The sequence below is a fragment of the Silene latifolia genome, chromosome Y (genome assembly GCF_048544455.1).
Source record: "Silene latifolia isolate original U9 population chromosome Y, ASM4854445v1, whole genome shotgun sequence".
NCBI lineage: Eukaryota > Viridiplantae > Streptophyta > Magnoliopsida > Caryophyllales > Caryophyllaceae > Silene > Silene latifolia.
Window position 1 is genome coordinate 274,906,895 of NC_133538.1, and position 19,613 is coordinate 274,926,507.

Consider the following 19,613-nt stretch of genomic DNA (forward strand, 5'->3'; position numbering starts at 1 on the left):
TAATTAATGCATACAACAAGTCCTTAGATGGAGAACAACAGAATGCTACAAAGGCAAACGAGTCTCCACAGAATATTGGAAAAGGCTTAGAAGATATTATTTTAAACATAGCCAAGGAATCCGTAAGACCTGCTGCTAAAGAAACATTGAATGAGGGGACAAAGGACAAAGGCAAAATGCTGAATTCACAGAATACAAACAGCAGCGACTTCAGCTACGAGTCTGACCATGGGACTGAGTATAGAGACAGGGCAGAGAGTCCAACTCGAACAAACGTGGAAGAACCAACAAATGGAGATTTAGATGCCACCGAAGACAGAACAACTGATAAGCATTCATATCTACTACACACAAACAGAGAAGAAGAATGCATGGATATAGTCGATTATGATTTTGGATGTTTACTGCTATGTGGACATGCAGAAGAGGAGACTATTATGTTGTCAGAGTTCATGATTGAACATAGTGAGTTGATGAGGCCTCTTCTTCGACTGAGAAAGGAGGTAGTAGACTACTGTTACCTAACTGACCACAACTACGTGAATGATTAAGTATACATCTCAACTTGTTACATTCGTATATATTTTCTATTTTTTTATGATATACATTTGCATATTGCAACTTCTTTTTTTTTTTTTTACAGTGAGAGATTAGCTAGCAACATTTGGATTGCTGCACTTTCTGTCAAAGGATGATGCAAAAAGTATGATGGCCGATGAGTTGATAACAACATCAATCATAGAATGTTGGTCAATTATGCTTAATGAACTGATTGTGAAGAAAGTGATGACTGATGAACCCTACATATTATACTTGGGAATTAATCATATGGTATGTAATTCTGAAGGATTATATATGTTATAGTAATTGTAGTAGTATGTTATACTGGTAATTATATTGTATGTTACTCTGAAGTAATGTATATGTTATAGTAATTGAAATAGTATGTTATACTGGTAATCATAATGACAACATTTAAGCTTTCAATTTTCAGGAACAAATCATTAGCTTATTGACAACAGAAGATGATAAAAGGGCAGGTTATGTGGAAGAAATATTTAATGTATGGAGAGGATGGTGCAAGTGTTGCAAAAGGCCATTGAATTTGGATTATGACATGGTAAGAAAAAATAGTTTCAAACTTTTTCAATGACGAACTATTAGAATGTATGACTGCCAATATCTAAAAAGCTTGTTTCTTGATGTTTTCGTAGGTATTCATTCCAATGATATTTAATAAGCACTTCTTTTGTGCTTGTATAAATTTCATTGACAAGAGGATTGACTACTTAGACAATAGAGAGTATGGAGGGGTCTTTACAGAAAATGAGTATGTCGACATGGCAAAGATAATAGTACGTTTTCTAGTGGCTTTTGTAATTGCAATTTGATATATTGTTGTAAGCTCAGAAAAGAGAATGTGAATGTGTATTGTTTTAATGCAGGCCCATATGTTTGGAGCATTTCTAGCTGAAAATGGCGTTCAAAAGGGCGAAATGGTTAAAAATTTTCCAATGAGAAATGTGCAATTCAAGTGGAAGTGTACAGAATTGTATGACAATCTCGACTGTGGAGTGTTTATGATGTTTCACATGTTGTTTTACGTTGGCAAGCTATTTGATTGTGACCTTGGAAATGCGACAATGAGGATTGTATATCGGGCAGATATATTACCAATACTTGTGATGAGTGAGATTAATAGTACAAGAGATAAACTGATGGAGAAGGTTGAAGAAATCAAGCCTGAAAGAAAAGCTTTACTGCCTGTGCTTGTTGAGCAGCATAGGAAAACGGCTGAAGAGGAAGCAAAGAGTAAGTGTCTTCTAGAAACTATTTGGATACATATTATATTCCATACGTTTTGTCACTTGTAAATAATACTATTTGCACGAACTGAAAACAAGACTCGAACAAGAACGATTATGGTCAACACCAAAAGCTAAAAACCAGAACAGCTGTGATGACTATCTAAAGACACCTATATCAGTCTTAGGCAGTCGAATAAAGGGAGCGTCAGATGGCATTAGCTGCACATTATACTACGCAGAACCAGAACATAATTCTATTCTTGTGTCAAGATTTATGAGAAATAATAAATCGCGTTTCTTTTTTATATTGATTACGAGGAAGGAAGTGGCTGATTATTGCTTTTTGGATGACTATATATTTGATCAAATGTATTAAAAACTGAATCCTATCTACTGTAAAAGGGAATGTAATTACTCATGTAAGCTGTTAACTGGTAATTTTTTTTTTGGGCATAGTGAGTCCGTGGTGGTGTATAATGCAAAAAAGAGTTTGACGAGAGAAGATATACAAACGTTGCTGCCAACAGTACATCTAAATCCAAATGTCGTAGAATGTTGGGCTATTCTACTGAATAACATAGCACACACTGAGAAAGGCACAAAAACACTTATGTTTTTTTGAATAAATCACATGGTAAGTAGTCATACTGATCATCCTCCACGGTTACTGTGATTTTGTATGTATGTTACAGTGATTGAATAAGTCTGTTATTGTGAATGAATGTGCATTCATTTGACTTGTTATTAATATCTCAGGAGGACGTAAATGCTTTGGTTGAAAGAGAATCCAATGGTACACAGGTTGATACATAAGCTAATAGTGTGTATAAGTATTGGGATAGGTTTATAGCTGATAATTCAGAATGCAATCTTAAGGCAGAACTGATTTTTATCCCCTTATATGCTGAAAGACACTACTTTTACATGTGTATCAACATGTCAAGCAAGAAGGTAGATGTGCTCGATAGCCTGATTCATAAATCATGGAAGGATAGCAATGTTTATAATATTACAAGAGTAGTGGTATGTGTCAATGATCTATTCGCACATTCAAATATTCAAATAACACTTTGTGACGATTTTAAAAAACTAATTAAAAGAGTGTTGTCTTGTTTGATGTAGGTTGGTGTACTCAGTGATTACTTGGAAAGTAAAGAAGTGAAGGATGCAGAGGCAATAGCAGGATTCCCTATCTTTGAGACAAAATTGCCATGGCGGACACATGATGCCACTGACGAGGAATCAGGATGTTTTTTAATGATGCACATGATTGCATACGAGGGGGAACTGTATGAATCTCAACTGGGCAAGAAGATTACAAGGCGCATATTTTGTGCTGAAATGGCATCATCATTGGTCTTGGCAGACATAAATGAGAAGCGAGCTGAAGTTACTGCAAAGGTGAATGCATTAAAAAGTAAAAAATAAGATATGTGGATAGAAATTAAGCGTAGAAGGGATGAAGTGACTGAGAAGAACAATGACAACACTGAACCTGTTGCACCCAAGCCCAACGTAACTGAGATTTCAATGCTACATTCAAGTCCAAAAACATTTGCAACGTATGGGAGGAGAGTGAAGCAAGCAACAAAGAGAGAAGGCTATCCAAAAAGGAAAAAAGTAAGAAGGTGAAGATGGTGAAAAGAATTGAAGTTAATTTATTTTGATGCATTTTGTAAATGTGTTCTGGAGAACATATGTTAAGCAAAAAGATATGTAAAGATAAGTAGTTAAAACAGATTGTTATGGTAATTGTGTTCCATTATTACAGTATTGGATCAATGATGTTATTGTGAATTAAACCAGTATTTTCCGCATGTGTTCACTTCGAGCATTTTCAATCAAAACACAGTAATTGTGTTAGTATGTTATACAAACATTTTGATGATGTTATTGTAACAATCCATATTACAGTAACATTATTAATATGCCTGTTACATTAGTTGTATTATGATGTTGTAGTAACAGTTTGATGATGTTACAGTGGAACAACGGGATTACCTAGAAAATAAAAATGAAAAATGAACAGTGCATGTTGCAGCAACACTTTGAATATCTTATAGTAACATTAAAATGATGTTATTGAGGATTAAAATGACATTATCTCAACTACAGTGATTTTGCTGCCAAAAATCATCACATTGCCATTCTAAATGATGTTACAGTAGTTGTATTATGATGTTCTAGTAACAGTTTGATGATGTTACAGTGAAACAACATGATTACCTAGGAAAAGTAAAAGGAAACAATCAAAAGTGCCTGTTGCAGCAATACTTTGAATATGTTATAGTAATATTAGAATGATGTTATTGGGAATCACAAATGACATTGTCTCAAGTACTATTACAGCAAGCATCATAGTTTCCAAAAAACTGTGTAGATATAAAACTGTATGTCTCAAAAAATCACAATAATCGTTTGATAGCCCCGTATTTTCTTATAACCTAAGATATGAAGAATACAAAAAACGTAAAGTAATGTTAAAATTGAATTGTACTAATGTCCATGTTGATCATCACTAATTCCACATCTGCAACAGCATCAGTCAAACAACATCATCATCTTCTGAAGTTTCCTGTGAAGAAAAGCTACAGTAAAATGGTGTTAATCACAGTAACAATGGAAGATAATCTGAAAAAATGCAAGATAATCAGATAAATTGTAAGAGAGAATACATCATCTAGTTCCTTTTGAGGGCAATTGCGTTTGTCATGGTTAGCCATCTATTTGCAGCAGGCGCAAAGTCTTTTAGGCTTCTGTGCTTTTGCTATCGACTCGTTCCTGCTGGACAAAAGTCTTTTGCCGCTACCCTTGTTCCTTACTTGTTTGGATGGTAAGATCGTCACTTCTGAAGAACTTGTAAAACCCAAAAGTTGCTATATCTCTTTCTCTTTGGATAATACCTCTGATGATGACGAAGGACTGACCTCTTCTCTAAAAGACTTCAAAATAACAGCTAATTTTTTTATGCGATCTACAGGCAAGCTTCGTGCAACACCAATTGTCGAATAGAACTCTGACTAGACATTAGAAATCTCCATCTTGACAACATCAGCAGAGTCACAGTCCTCTATGATATTGCCAGGAAGAATTGAGAAAGGGTTTCTATATGAAGCCTTACACCAACGAGGAACGATATATTTGGAAGGAATGCTTTTAAGGAGATTAGCTAAGAAAACCCAAAAGACATGCTTGCAAAGTAAACCTTTACTTTCAAAAAGTTTGCAACTGCAAGTAACCTCTTGTGTTACGACATTATATGAAACCTGGAATGTAGAATATCTCAACTCATCATTAATGTAATATACACGAACGTCCCCATTTACAGGCATACCAGCAAGGCCGCAAGAAGAAGTGTTCTTCAATTCAACTTGAACATCATAAAACACTTTATGGGTGTAGACAAATGCAGCATGTAACTCAATCTTAGTAGGCACCGCAGAAGTGACTGGTCAATTGTGCTTACTGTCCTTATCATGACATTTTTGCAAATAACGTTGTTGTTCCATAACAGTTTCAAACCGCATCCAAAACTCAACCAAAGTTCCAAAATGAGTCTGATAACGCTTATAGAAGGAATTTGAACTCTCGGATCTCTAAGTTGTTCTTAACAGCCCTCCCATTGGCATGTCTCTAAAATAGGCAGGGATCCAACGGTGCTTATCACGATACATGCTTGAAAGCCATTTATGGCCAACAAGGTTGAAGTCATTCATAACTGCAAGCCACTTTTCTTCAAACTCTTTTGGTTCTAAAGTAGAATACCAAACAACAGAATGTAACACCCCCTCATACCAAGGTACCTTACCAAGGACTACCCTAGCATGAAAGGCTGTTACCATCTCGGTTTCCCGAGGTTAGTATATCAAAGTTACAATTTCCAAACAACATTTATCAAAGTATATAAGTTAAAGATTACATTATCTCAGACCAACTCAAAATAAACGTACAAGGCCTCGATACAAATGAAATCCAAGACATCTAAACTCATAACAACGGAAGCTAGACTTGACGTGGTGACTCCCCATGACTGTCCCATAGCTAAACATCCGCATTACATCACAATCCTCACCATCCCCGAATGGATCACCGCAGTTTTACAAAACAACAACACGGGGGTCGACTACTCAATCAATACAAGACAACAACAATACAACCGGTGATCATCGATCTCACACAAGAACCGACTACACACCGAAGTGTGTAGCCCCGCCATTACCCATCGCAACAGGTAATCCTCGCCGATGGGTGACCGCAGCCCATCCCCACCTAGTCCGGCTCATCAACGAGCGACTAACAATCCCTGTCCCTTAATGTGCACATCCCCTCCCGTGGCGGGTTCCACGGAGGGCGAACTAGGGTGTGAAGCCACTCCCGCAAGTGACTCCACCACAATCACAATCACATGACATCACAGCCATCTCAATCCGCTCATACCAACATCGTCACAACAATCCCCATACTCCGATGATCAGCAAATAACAACAATTACAACAAGCACAATCTCAAATCAATTGACAGTAAACTGAGTAGGGAAACCCTACCTTAGCAATCAACGGTGGGAAAGGACTTGAACACTCGTAAAGGCTCCTCTACGAAGTCTTCTCCTATAACATAATCATATCACACAATTACACATTGCACAATCCCCATATTTCCCCAATTCCGTAAAACACAAAAGAACCCCAACGAATACAAACAACATAGAATAACACTTACCAACAGTAGGATGAGGAAATGTACGTAAGGACTCCGAAGGTTTCGCAATCAACAAAGCAAAGGGGTGATTAAGGAGTAATTAGGGAGAGATTAGGGTTACGTAAGAATGATGAAGTAGAAATGATATTTTGAAAACTGACGCGGATATAAAATAAATCCTAAACGCTCCCTAATCAAACCGTCGAAATAACACTTCGCCAAACCGGACACTCGGTCGAGTAAGTGTATACTCGGCCGAGTGTCCCATACTCGGTCGAGTGTTCACTTTACTCGGCCGAGTGTTCCTCGGCAGAACCAAAACAATACACAACCTCAAAGACTACTCGGCCGAGTAGGTTCTACTCGGTCGAGTAGTCACCAAGGAAAATCCGTAGTGTTACAATCTTCCCCCCTTAAAAAGAACTTTCGTCCCGAAGTTCACACTCTACTATAAAAATAAAGCACAACACTACGCCACAAGGCTACACCAACCACATATAACAACACCAAGGAACTATACAAGTCACCACAAAAATCATTATCCCGAGTCAAAGCAAAACAACAAACAAAACGAAACACGACCGCAAAGTTCCAACCCAACCTATAAAACATGGACACTTAACACCAACTCCACAAACTACTCTTCCTTCCACAACATGGCTCACGATATCGTCTCAACTATAGCATAGGCTCTCAATACTGACTCCATAACATTACTTCCATAACGCTCAATAGCACTCAATCCACAAAAGAAGATCAATCATCAACACGGAATGTTACATTCTATCATCCTTAAAACGAACTTCGTCCTCGAAGTTTACTCAAACACATAAACATCATCTTCCAACTGTCAAAACTATTAGACTCATAATCATTATCATTCAATGTCAACACCGTTGAAATATTCTCTCATTGCTAAACATCGAACTACAACAAGCACGGTCATGACCTTTAATAAAATCAACACAAATATCCGTCCTTTATACTACACCAACACTCTACTTCCAATTATACTACCATATGCACAACCATCAAAATCTCTTTTATCGCATCCTACTCCTCTTAAGATAAATGTTACGTCCTCGTAACTCACTAATACTAGATCCTTCGTTATACCTCTCATTATCTTCATCACCACCACATGTCAAAGATAACCACTTATAATCGAAGCAGTCGCCATGCATATATCTTAGGCTCTCTTACTTAAACAACTCTCATCCTTCAATTCACTCGTCACACCCCTAACCTATACCTCAAAATCCTTAACTTAACCCAAAACTTCAACTCTTCCACATTACCGCAACATGACATATATCTTTATATAAACTGTATAAAACTCATATCACCAAAAGCATAATTCACACTCCACACTTGTTACGTACACTCACACTAGATCCTCAAGTTCTTTTCTTTCATTACCGCAAAACTCATACATAATCGAACATGACACTAATTCCCAATATCCCGCACTCACTATCTCAACAAAAGATTATGAACCACTTGTCGCTTTCAGATCATTACAACACATATTCCACGAATCACTTGCCATGACTATGACTACCGATGCCTCATCTTAAAACAAGATAAAAACTATCGTAACAACTTCTCACAATCGTGTCCCATCAACGAGAATATCACTATACCATGACAACAACGAAAACATATACAACTCTCTTTCACATCATACTCTACCCTCATTCCCAAATCGAAATCGGTAAGAAACATCAACAAAACAAAACAACGAGTCTTTATGTTCAACCAAAACTCACAAGGAACAAAGAAACAAACAAAACAACAATCTATGTTTAATCTGGTATGCACTTACGAAAACTCGTATTATAGTCATCTCACCTACTCCACCACAACCGGTGACAACATCGCAACATTGCCACTACCAACAGCGCACCACGGTGCGAAAATACCCGCATCACAACAAAGTGAAAGTACCGTGCCATACACAATCCCATAAACACCGACTCAATATAACATCTTGGACAACAAACTTACTCAAAGCGCTTTGCAGATCACAACACCATACATAATACGGAATAAATAGACAAGAATCTCATGCATACCATCCATACTTTTCATGGATTAAACCTATATCATGAATACACATGCAAGTATAACCGGTCTTGTCAGACCACCCAAACTATCACTTTTTTTGATCATCATTCCATTAAGTTACCGTATCCAACATATATTACAAACATTCATATAACAACTTTATGACTATCACACCATACCGCATCTCGTGAGGTCACAACCTCACACAAACATTTACATACTCCTAAGACCCATAATCACATCCAAATAGCCAATCCTGATTACGTAAGTTACCACTTGACAATGAATACCTCTTATCCGGACTTAACTCAGGTGCCCTTTATAACATATCTTCTTTTACACACAATTATCACCACCGTGAACGTAGCCATATCATCCGTACCCAACTACTAACGAATACCTCATATATCCATACCTTAAAATCCCTCACAACCAAACATTAATCACCTTCACAAAATCAACCTCATTAGAACAACTAACTTCCCCAAAATAACATCATCCTCAACCACTAGTAACAATACTATGACACCAACATTTTTCATGTGACTACTCTCTTACTATCACTTCTTAATATAACAATCCTTTTCCTCCCTTTGGTTCTCATCCCAAACGACAAACATCAAATATATCAACAAAATCACCTCAACACTATTTCCAATTTCATCCGTAATCGTATCGTCACCCGACTCACCACCAAAATCTCATATCGTGCAAATTCTTTACCCAACTTTTGCTTTCTTTAATTCCCCGAAACTCATGATTATCATGTTGTCCTGGAACTTCTATATAATTGTAACTCAAATCCTCATGATAGTATCATACATCTCTACGATTCCTTACTTTTATATCACATATCCTCAGTGAACATGTTCCTAGTTTTACTCCCCTATTCTTTTCTTTTACCCTCGACAAACTCCCTTAATGATTCAACTCTTCATTATTTCTGTCTAACTCTTAAGTGCTCCGGTTACCTTCACATTGCTCCAAACTCAATCCCCATTATTTTATGTCGATATCATCTCACTCTTTCTTACCATGGGTCTTCTCTCATTATACTATAACTCCCAATTGTCACTAATCTATCCATAAAATCAACGTTTAAAGTTCAAACAATTGCATCTCCTTTTTTACATCACTAGGAAACCAAAATTCATCTCATAACGTTATCGCCCAAAGAATTACTCACTAGGCTCACATCGTGAAAATTCCAAATTCCCAAACTTGGTCACCATCTACAAATCCACGTCGCGACATAACTCTATCTAAGTTCACTATATAACCCTCTTCTCCATCCCTCTAAAGCAACCTTTCATTACATATATCCTTAAGCAACACAATGCTAACCGTCTCCCTCTATAAGTCCTTACACATCCCGAAATGTCACTATTCGTATCTCTCATCTCAATCTTTCATTCTCATGCTTCTTTGCACTTACATCACCCTTGCCCATATACACTTACTTTTATACTACTCAATACACGACTATTTCACTCATCATATCTCACAAAACATGCTCTTTACTTCGATTAGCTCATCATTTTTTTTTTTTTTTTTTTTTTTTTTTTTTTTTTTTTTTTTCACTATCTCTCACAACCACATTAACACATGTCTTCCTTATCCAACACTTATCTCTCATAACCCTAAGCATTCTCCCCGTCATACCTTAGGTAACTTACGTATCAAGACCGTCTCTCATATAAAAGAATGCGTTAAGACTCAAAACATACATGTGTATATACCCTATGACTCAAAACAATGAAAAACATAGCCACCGACTCAAAACAAAAGTAAAAACATAGCCACCGACTCAAAACAAAAGTAAGAACATAGCCACCGACTCAAAGTGGCCGCCCAACGAGGTACTCGGTCGAGTACATAACATACTAGGTCAAGTACAAGGTACTCGGTCGAGTAACTATATTACTCGGTCGAGTTTTCGACTCCAGAAGCAACTCAATTGCCGCAGAAGGATTACTCGGTCGAGTATTGGGAATACTCGGCCGAGTAGACCTTACTCGGTCGAGTATAAGACTACTCGGCCGAGTTCACGACTCCAGACGCTAAACAGTATTATCACAGAAAGATTACTCGGCCGAATATGGAATACTCGGTCGAGTATAAAAGACACTCGGCCGAGTAGGGACTACTCGGTCGAGTATAGGCAGATTCTCAAAGACCGTCCAATTTTCGTAAAACAATCATATCTCACTCGTTACTTGGTCAATCTGGGCGTGTGACCTATCGTTAGAATCGTAAGAGGACAAGCTATCACCTCAACTTGGAATCACAGCAATATCTTTTCTAGAACTCGACTTATGACAGTTTTAAGACAACCCTTCCAAAATCGGTTTGTATACAAATCAAAAATTTCTTTTCAAAACAACTTTAACATGGATAAAACAAGCAATAACGACCCAATGCTTCTAAAAACCAGTACATAGTTGAACATTTATCATATTCACATTAAAATTAAACACCACATTTACATATACAGACGCATGACCTTAATCACATGCTTCTACCAACAATCAAGCATTAAAATCATCATATTCATATGCACATGTACCACTACCATACTTTATGCTCAACATTGTATTAAACAGGTAACATGATCACATTCTTCATGCTCAATATCAACCAGATACAATTTCACAATTCACTTTTCATCTTTTACCATGTTCCAACACTTAACATGCCAACATATTCCATGCTCAAAGTTTCAACATCAACAAATCGTCGATACATCTTTCAACTACTACCATATTCTACTTCTTTCCTCATTTAATCCAACCATGCACAAGATTCAAACTACAGATATCAAACACACATAACTCAAACATACAACAGTTTCCCCCCATGTGACCGGCTTGAGATCGTAAGGGCCTTAGTGCGACTCTGGGACGTCTCCCAAGTCTTTGCGGTAGCTCCAAACAACTCTCCCCGGGTTCATTTTATTTAGACTCCTTAAGTTCATTGAGTTCATTAGTTTTAGGTGCCAGAATCGTCGGCTCTGATACCACTTTGTAACACCCCTCATACCAAGGTACCTTACCAAGGACTACCCTAGCATGAAAGGCTGTTACCATCTCGGTTTCCCGAGGTTAGTATATCAAAGTTACAATTTCCAAACAACATTTATCAAAGTATATAAGTTAAAGATTACATTATCTCAGACCAACTCAAAATAAACGTACAAGGCCTCGATACAAATGAAATCCAAGACATCTAAACTCATAACAACGGAAGCTAGACTTGACGTGGTGACTCCCATGACTTGTCCCATAGCTAAACATCGCATTACTGTCACAATCTGCTCACCATCCCCGAATGGATCACCGCAGTTTTACAAAACAACAACACGGGGTCAAGACTACTCAATCAATACAAGACAACAACAATACAACCGGTGATCATCGATCTCACACAAGAACCGACTACACACCGAAGTGTGTAGCCCCGCCCATTACCCATCGCACGAGGTAATCCTCGCCGCCGATGGGTGACCATGACCCATCCCCACCTAGTCCGGCTCATCAACGAGCGACTAACAATCCCCTGTCCCTTAATGTGCACATCCCCTCCCGTGGCGGGTTCCACGGAGGGCGAACTAGGGTGTGAAGCCACTCCCGCAAGTGACTCCACCACAATCACAATCACATGACATCACGACCCATCTCAATCCGCTCATACCAACATCGTCACAACAATCCCCATACTCCGATGATCAGCAAATAACAACAATTACAACAAGCACAATCTCAAATCAATTGTGATGAACCGAGTAGGAAACCCTACCTTAGCAATCAACAGTGGGAAAGGACTTGAACACTCAGAAAGGCTCCTCTACGAAGTCTTCTCCTATAACATAATCATATCACACAATTACACATTGCACAATCCCCATATTTCCCAATTCCGTAAACACACAAGAATCCCCAACGAATACAAACAACATAGAATAACACTTACCAACAGTAGGATGAGGAAATGTACGTAAGGACTCCGAAGGTTTCGCAATCAACAAAGCAAAGGGGTGATTAAGGAGTAATTAGGGAGAGATTAGGGTTACGTAAGAATGATGAAGTAGAAATGATATTTTGAAAACTGACGCGGATATAAAATAAATCCTAAACGCTCCCTAATCAAACCGTCGAAATAACACTTCGCCAAACCGGACACTCGGTCGAGTAAGTGTATACTCGGCCGAGTGTCCCATACTCGGTCGAGTGTTCACTTTACTCGGCCGAGTGTTCCTCGGCAGAACCAAAACAATACACAACCTCAGCACTACTCGGCCGAGTAGGTTCTACTCGGTCGAGTAGTCACCAAGGAAAATCCGTAGTGTTACACAGAATGCAAACGATAGAGAAAATCAGTCTCTTTACATGTGATTGCACCTACTTTAGAACTGACTTTTTCCATAATATACCACATGTAAAAACGGTGGCGGGTTGTTTTAAAAACATTGGGAACAGCAAGTAACATCCCAGCATCTTGATCTGTTACGATACATAAAGGCTCGTTTTGATCCATACAATCCAAAAACTTTTTGAAACACCATGTAAAGGAGTCTTCATTCTCATGATCAAGCAAGCTACAAGCAAATGTGACACACCGTTTGTGGTGATCAACTTTAGTAAACGGAGTAAAAAGCATACCATATTTATTAGTTCCGTATGTAGCACCAAAGCTAAGAGCATCACCAAACTGAGCATAGTTCTTCCTAGACTCAACATCTGACCAAAACACCCTACTCAAACACTTCTGATCAATAACCTCGTATGCAAAGTAGAAACCAGGTTTAATTTTTGCTAGCTCTTCAAGGTGATTTACAAAGAGAGTTGTATCCTTTAAACCTATAAAACATTTGACATCCCTAGCAAAATTCTTAAAATATGTCAAAGTTGGTCCAACATTAGCATAACCATCTGCATATTCTTTGCATTGCTGAAAACAAATGGATGCCCCCAGCTGCAACTTTGAATTATCAATGACTAACTTTTTTTGGAAACAAGAAAGTTTCCTTACAACTTTCTCGAACTCTTTGTCGTTAATAGAGAGAAGACGGTGATTATGAACACCAACAAATTGGTCGACTCTACAACCTCCACCACCCGTCGCTTCAACCCTCATCATTGTTGGACACCCAATCCTAGTAATTTTAACATTCCTTGAAACAGAAGGCTTAACAGTAGAATCTTTCTCAACATCTGTAACAGGACACTTCAGTTTATTTTTATTCTCTCTGTATCCTTGACGATTACAAACAATAGACTTCCTCAGTAATTCACCACCACGGGTATGTTTTGTAGTATACAGCCTTGGCTCAAACCCACAAAAAATTGCATATACCACAAAAAAACACATTGCTGAATCAAAGTCAACAAACTGCATTTTCAGTTTAGGTGTGAACGACTCCTCAACTAGCCTAGTACATCTCTCACTACCACCAGGAGTGTAGCTCAATTGAAGTGGATGTATTGCTGTTGGATGTGATGTGCAAGTTGGGGTAAAAACAGATTCACGACAAGATTGAACCTCTGAATAATATAAAGGTAAAAAAACACAATCAGACAATAAACAAGGTATGTTACAGGGGTATCTCATACGTGTTACAGAAATATATCATGGTTGTTACATTAATGCAGCATATGTGTTGCAGTAAGTGAAGATCTGAAATTAAGATTGGAAACAAACATGTTACAGTGATTGTACAAATTATGTTAAAGTAATGTATCATATCTGTTACAGTAAGTGACCAAATGAATTTGTAAAACTTTAACTTATATTCAAATCTAGCATGTTTCAGTAATGTATCATATGTGTTACAGTGATATGAATATCTGTTAAATAAGCATGTGAATTAATGAAAATAATAAATTAAAATTCAACAAAAAAACAGCAGAAAACACATAATTTGGCATAGCAGGAGTTCTAATCAATAAAAAATAGGTAAAAATCGCACGTGCATGTATAGAGAAAGGAGTGTAAAATGAAAAAAAAAAGAGAAACGATGTTATAACCTGGATGAATGTCATCTTCAACAGAAACGTGAGTCAATGGAGTAGACGGAACTGGCGACATTAAAACAGAGACCTGCAAACACAAAGTAAATACTGATTAAAATGATGAATAAGCTAAAAACGAACAATTAAAATCGTAATTTGATGAAAAAGAAATTGAAGATGAATTACGATTGAAGCCTTGTAGAGAAAAGTGCAGGAAATACCTAAATCAAAAGAATCACAGAGACGGATATAGATGACGATCAGAATAAGCTTCAACAGCTGTGCACAAATTAAACAATAAATCGTCTAAGAACAATAACAGTAACAAAGTAGGAAAAAACAGTAACAAATTTAACGTAAATATTGAGAATTAAAAGTAAAGATGATAAGCAGAATTCACCAGAGAATTGCGAGATGACGGTGAAGTAACAGCGTGAGAGAATTTTGAAGAGAGATAAAGAAGAGAGGGAAAGTTGTTATGAATTATGAGGAAAATTAGGCAGGAAGATATGTTTATATAAAGCTGAGGGAAGATATAAATCTGAAAATAAAAAAATAAAATCTGAGATTTAATCTTAGCTATACGATTGAGTTGATTAAGAGATGATCGGATGGCTAGGAATGGTAGGACGGACTCACCCTAAGAAGGTAGACTCAATAGATCCTTTCTCTCTCTCTCTCTCTCTCTCTCTCTCTCTCTCTCTCTCTCTCTCTCTCTCTCTCTCTCTCTCTCTCTCTCTCTCTCTCTCTCTCTATCTATCTATATATATATATATATATATATATATCACAAAATCTCATTGAAGACGGCACGTATCCGTCACTTTGAAGTGATGGATACCATTTCCTCTCACAAATGACTCAAATAGAAGAGAGAGGGAAGCACATGGGGGGTGCCCTCACCTTGTTCCCCCTATCCGTTTTGTGAGTGACATTACCCGTCACTTATTCCGACCCGTCTTCAGCAAGACTAACTATATATATATATATATATATATATATATATATATATATATATAGTCAAGATCCGGTGAGAACGAACACTCGGTGAGAACGGTGAGAACGACCTATAACATTGGGATAAAAAACAATCTAAGCGTCTTTATTTAATCAAAATATCCCCATTACTCAATACACTCCCATCACCCATCCTTTGTAATATCTCACCACCACCACACTCACTGCCGGTGGTCGTACCACCACACTAATTGTCGGCGACACCACCACAATGCCGGCGACACCACGCACTATGGCAGCATCATCGGTGCACCGATGGCACCTTGTAGTCTTCCCTCAATCCCTAACCTCCCTCCCACAACTCTTATCCCCACTCTCTTCACTTGGTGTCGCCGTTAGGCGAGTGGTGTTGCCGTGACACCTCAGGCGACCACCGCATATTCCCATACACTAACGACGACCAACTTCGACTGACCACGATCACCCATTCGATTCATCGCCTTTTCACTTTCTCCTTCTTTCGTTGCATTTTCTTACTCTGGTCACCACGCCGGTGGTTGCTGGTGCTAGTAGATCTGGGGATGGGTGGTTGCTGGTGGACCCATGGTTGTTCGATTTGGTGGGGAAACCGAAAATGCAGGGTAGATTGAGCAGCTTGATAATTAAATGTGGAAGTGGTAATTTGGTGTGCTGATTTATGTGAATTAGTGATTTTGAGTGAGTAATTGATTTTTGTGATTAAGTCGAGTTTCGATTTCTAGATTTTGACTGAATGTTTGTTAATTCATTGCTAAAGTCAAATGATTCCAATGCATCATATTTTCATATTGTTTCTCAGGCTTACGTCTTTTCTTTTTGGATACTAGTAGACATGATACATTGGTTTTATGTCATTATTGCTATATTTTTCAATGCATAATATGTAAAGGTATGTTAATCACCTTCTCTCTCACCTTTTCTTTTTACTCTCTCACAATCGATTAATTTATTATATCGTGTGGGATTAAACGGCAAGTAGATGAAGCAAAATAAACAATATTTTAATCGGTTATAAGAGGAGAAGATAGAAGAGAAGGTTATGTGTTTCTACTAATATAGCTAGTCTACCTCTTAATATATTTTATGTATAATTTTATTTAGGGAAAAGTGTACCTAGGATGGAAAAAAAATGTATCTGCTTTATTATAAAACGTACCTACAATTTATGTAAAATGTGAACCTAAAACATCACAAAGTTTATTTAAGATTTGGCAAAGAAAAAGTGTATATAACATATATTTTAATGTATCTAGTGCATTCTCACCGAGATACATTGAAATATATGTCCAAATACACGTATTTTTTATACCAAATTTCGGATATACTTTAGCCTATTATAGGTACGTTTTTTAACTAAAATTGTAGATACATTTTCTAACAATGAAGATACATATTTTTTCATCCTAGATACATTTTTTCCCAATTATAATTAATGTATCTGATAGTAGAGTTAATGTATCTGATAATAGTTTTAATGTATCTATAAAACAAATACAGTACACCTTTATTTATCTAATTAATTCCTTGTATCTACAATGATACTAACCCATTAAACTAACTAATTACACCTGCCAATCAAACTCTCCAATTAGGAGAGGATCACCCATGTGAAAAAGTGCATACCTGTAAATGTGATACACAGAAATTTGTGCAAAAATCGCATAATGATTTACAGACATGATGTACTGGTATACACAATTACACACAGATTACCAATTAAACATCTTCTCGCCGGCGTACACACACTGGATGTTAATGCCCTTAACATTACAACCACCTTCGACGGCGCCGCCAACCTCACTAGACGACACAAAATGCACCAGAACTTAGAGTACGGGAGAGGGTAATGGATGTAGTTAGCATATTGTCGGAGGTGCACCAGCATCGAGGATGTTCGCCGACGGTTTACCGGCTTTGCTGGAGGTAGCTATCGGCGGCGGCCGACAGCGATAGCTGGTCATGATTGGATCAGTGCGTTGGTGACCGAAGTGGAGATGGAGGAGAGAAAGAGAATTGGGGAGGAGTTATGTCGCAAAGGGAACGACCGTGTGGTGGTGGTCACGCAATAACCGGCGTCTGATGGTGGTGGTGTGGTCGACGGTGGCTGGTCGGAATGTTTGCTGGTAGTTGTGGTGGATGAGGGGATAAAGAAGATTAAGTTAGGATTGTGTTTGTTGTAAATAAGTGGACAGCGTGTTAATAATTGGGGTAGTATATTAATCGTTCTCACCGTTCTCACCGAGTGATCGTTCTCACCGGATCCTAAATCTATATATATATATATATATATATATATATATATAATTGTTATCATGTTGGCTGTTTTCAAAAAATAAACAAGGTGTTATGGTGATGATTCAACTATTCAAGACTAAATTAATGAATAGGTTAGGTAATGTATGTACGTACGTACTATAATGTAATCAACCAAAAAAAAAATTCACCGGTATTAATTAACCACCTTCAGTTCACCCAAAAGAAATTGGGTTATTTTATGGGAATAATTCAAACTATACCTCGTTTTCTCAGATTAATCCAAACATCAATTTAACTCAAAATAAACCATGCTATTGCTTACTTTCGCTCATATTACACTTAGGTTATTTTTTACCTATAAAATCAAGTAATTTATCCGGTCATTATTATCATCAACAATCCTACCTATTTCTCACTTAATCCTCATGTCTCTCCAAAATCACCATAGCAGATTACAAATTAACACCATCTAATACCATCAAAACATTCAATTTCCCATGAGGACTTCTTCCGAAGGGATCTGTAGGGTATGACTTAGATGATGAAACTGGAAATTTCAAGGCTATTTTAATGGGTCATGGTATTTGTTCATGGGTTTTTGATTTGGGGCTTTTGTATTTAACACTCTCTTCATTAATCGTTGCACTCACTAGTGAGGTTCTTGAGCAAAAACAAAGACGATGACGACGAATCTGGTGGGGTTCGAAGGAGTAGCAGGACCCACTCAGGCTGCTTGGGCAATACTAACGGAGGAGCAGGTGGTGGATTGGGCTCGATTATGGTACCACAATGAAGTGGAGCTATGGTCATTGTGAATTTGGCGAGATGTGTGTTGATGAAGATGATTTTAATTTGTGGTGGGTAATTGGTAGGCATTATAGGTAATTAGTATTATGAGTAAATTATGGTTATGTAGGTGAATCTCTAATTAATGGTGATTAAGGTAGATGAAATGGTCAATGTAAATAGGAGAGATAGAGATGACGTTTCAAGTTGGACTTTGATCAAGTCTTTGGTCAACTCTTCACTTTCTTTTACTTTTTACATCTTTAGTCTTGTTCTGGGTTAGTGATGATGGAGTTACAGTGGGTGAGGAAGGAGGGAGATGATATTAGTTTTTATTTTTATTTTTATTTTTAAGTGTGACCTAATAAATAGGTAGTCGGTTACAAAAATCAAAATCGAGCTAACTTGTAGAAAGCAAACAAGAAGATAGTGTTTTGAGATCCCTATTTTATAAGAAACATAGTTTTCTTTGGTTTCTATTAGATTGGTTTTCGATTATTCATATCCTTTGTAAGTGTCGTTTGGCGTTTTATTAATGAAATGTTCTTTCTTTCAAAAAATAGGTAGTCGGTTACCTGGTGCGTTGTAAGAAAAATGATGGCGTAGTTTGGATTATTCTATGTTAAAGTATAGTTTGGATTAATATGAGAAGGAGATGTATAGTTTTGATTATTCCCATGAAATAATCCAAAGAAATAAATGGAGACTACTGCGTAAAATATTTTCCATGTGATGAAATGCGTTATGTGGATATCGATTGGCATTTGTGATCCATTATAATATTTATGTAAATTTGTTTTCCTCATAAGATATACTATAAATATGCCCCTATTGAGATGAATCTTTCCTTTTATTATCTCTATATATTTTCCTCTTTATCTTATTCTATAACACGTTATCATTCGGTCGTCTAAGGTACGTTCCTCTTTGTTTTCAGCCGGTTAAAATTAAAAACCATGTTATGACAGCAGATCTAAACTACTTGCATGAACAA

General features: G+C 37.3%; 1 protein-coding gene and 1 long non-coding RNA gene across 2 annotated transcripts; one reads left to right on the plus strand and one right to left on the minus strand.

The window, feature by feature from the left end:
- Positions 1-4,828: 4,828 nt before the first annotated feature.
- LOC141630706 (protein FAR-RED ELONGATED HYPOCOTYL 3-like) lies at positions 4,829-5,524 on the minus strand. Its single transcript, XM_074443475.1, has 2 exons — positions 5,464-5,524; positions 4,829-5,256 (listed from the first exon to the last, which is right to left on the minus strand). Exons 1-2 carry the CDS (start codon positions 5,522-5,524, stop codon positions 4,829-4,831), a joined length of 489 nt encoding a protein of 162 aa, XP_074299576.1.
- A 12,653-nt stretch (positions 5,525-18,177) lies between these two features.
- LOC141634311 (uncharacterized) lies at positions 18,178-19,282 on the plus strand. Its single transcript, XR_012539037.1, has 2 exons — positions 18,178-18,991; positions 19,183-19,282. It is a non-coding gene; the product is annotated as an uncharacterized LOC141634311 (long non-coding RNA).
- Positions 19,283-19,613: the final 331 nt, after the last annotated feature.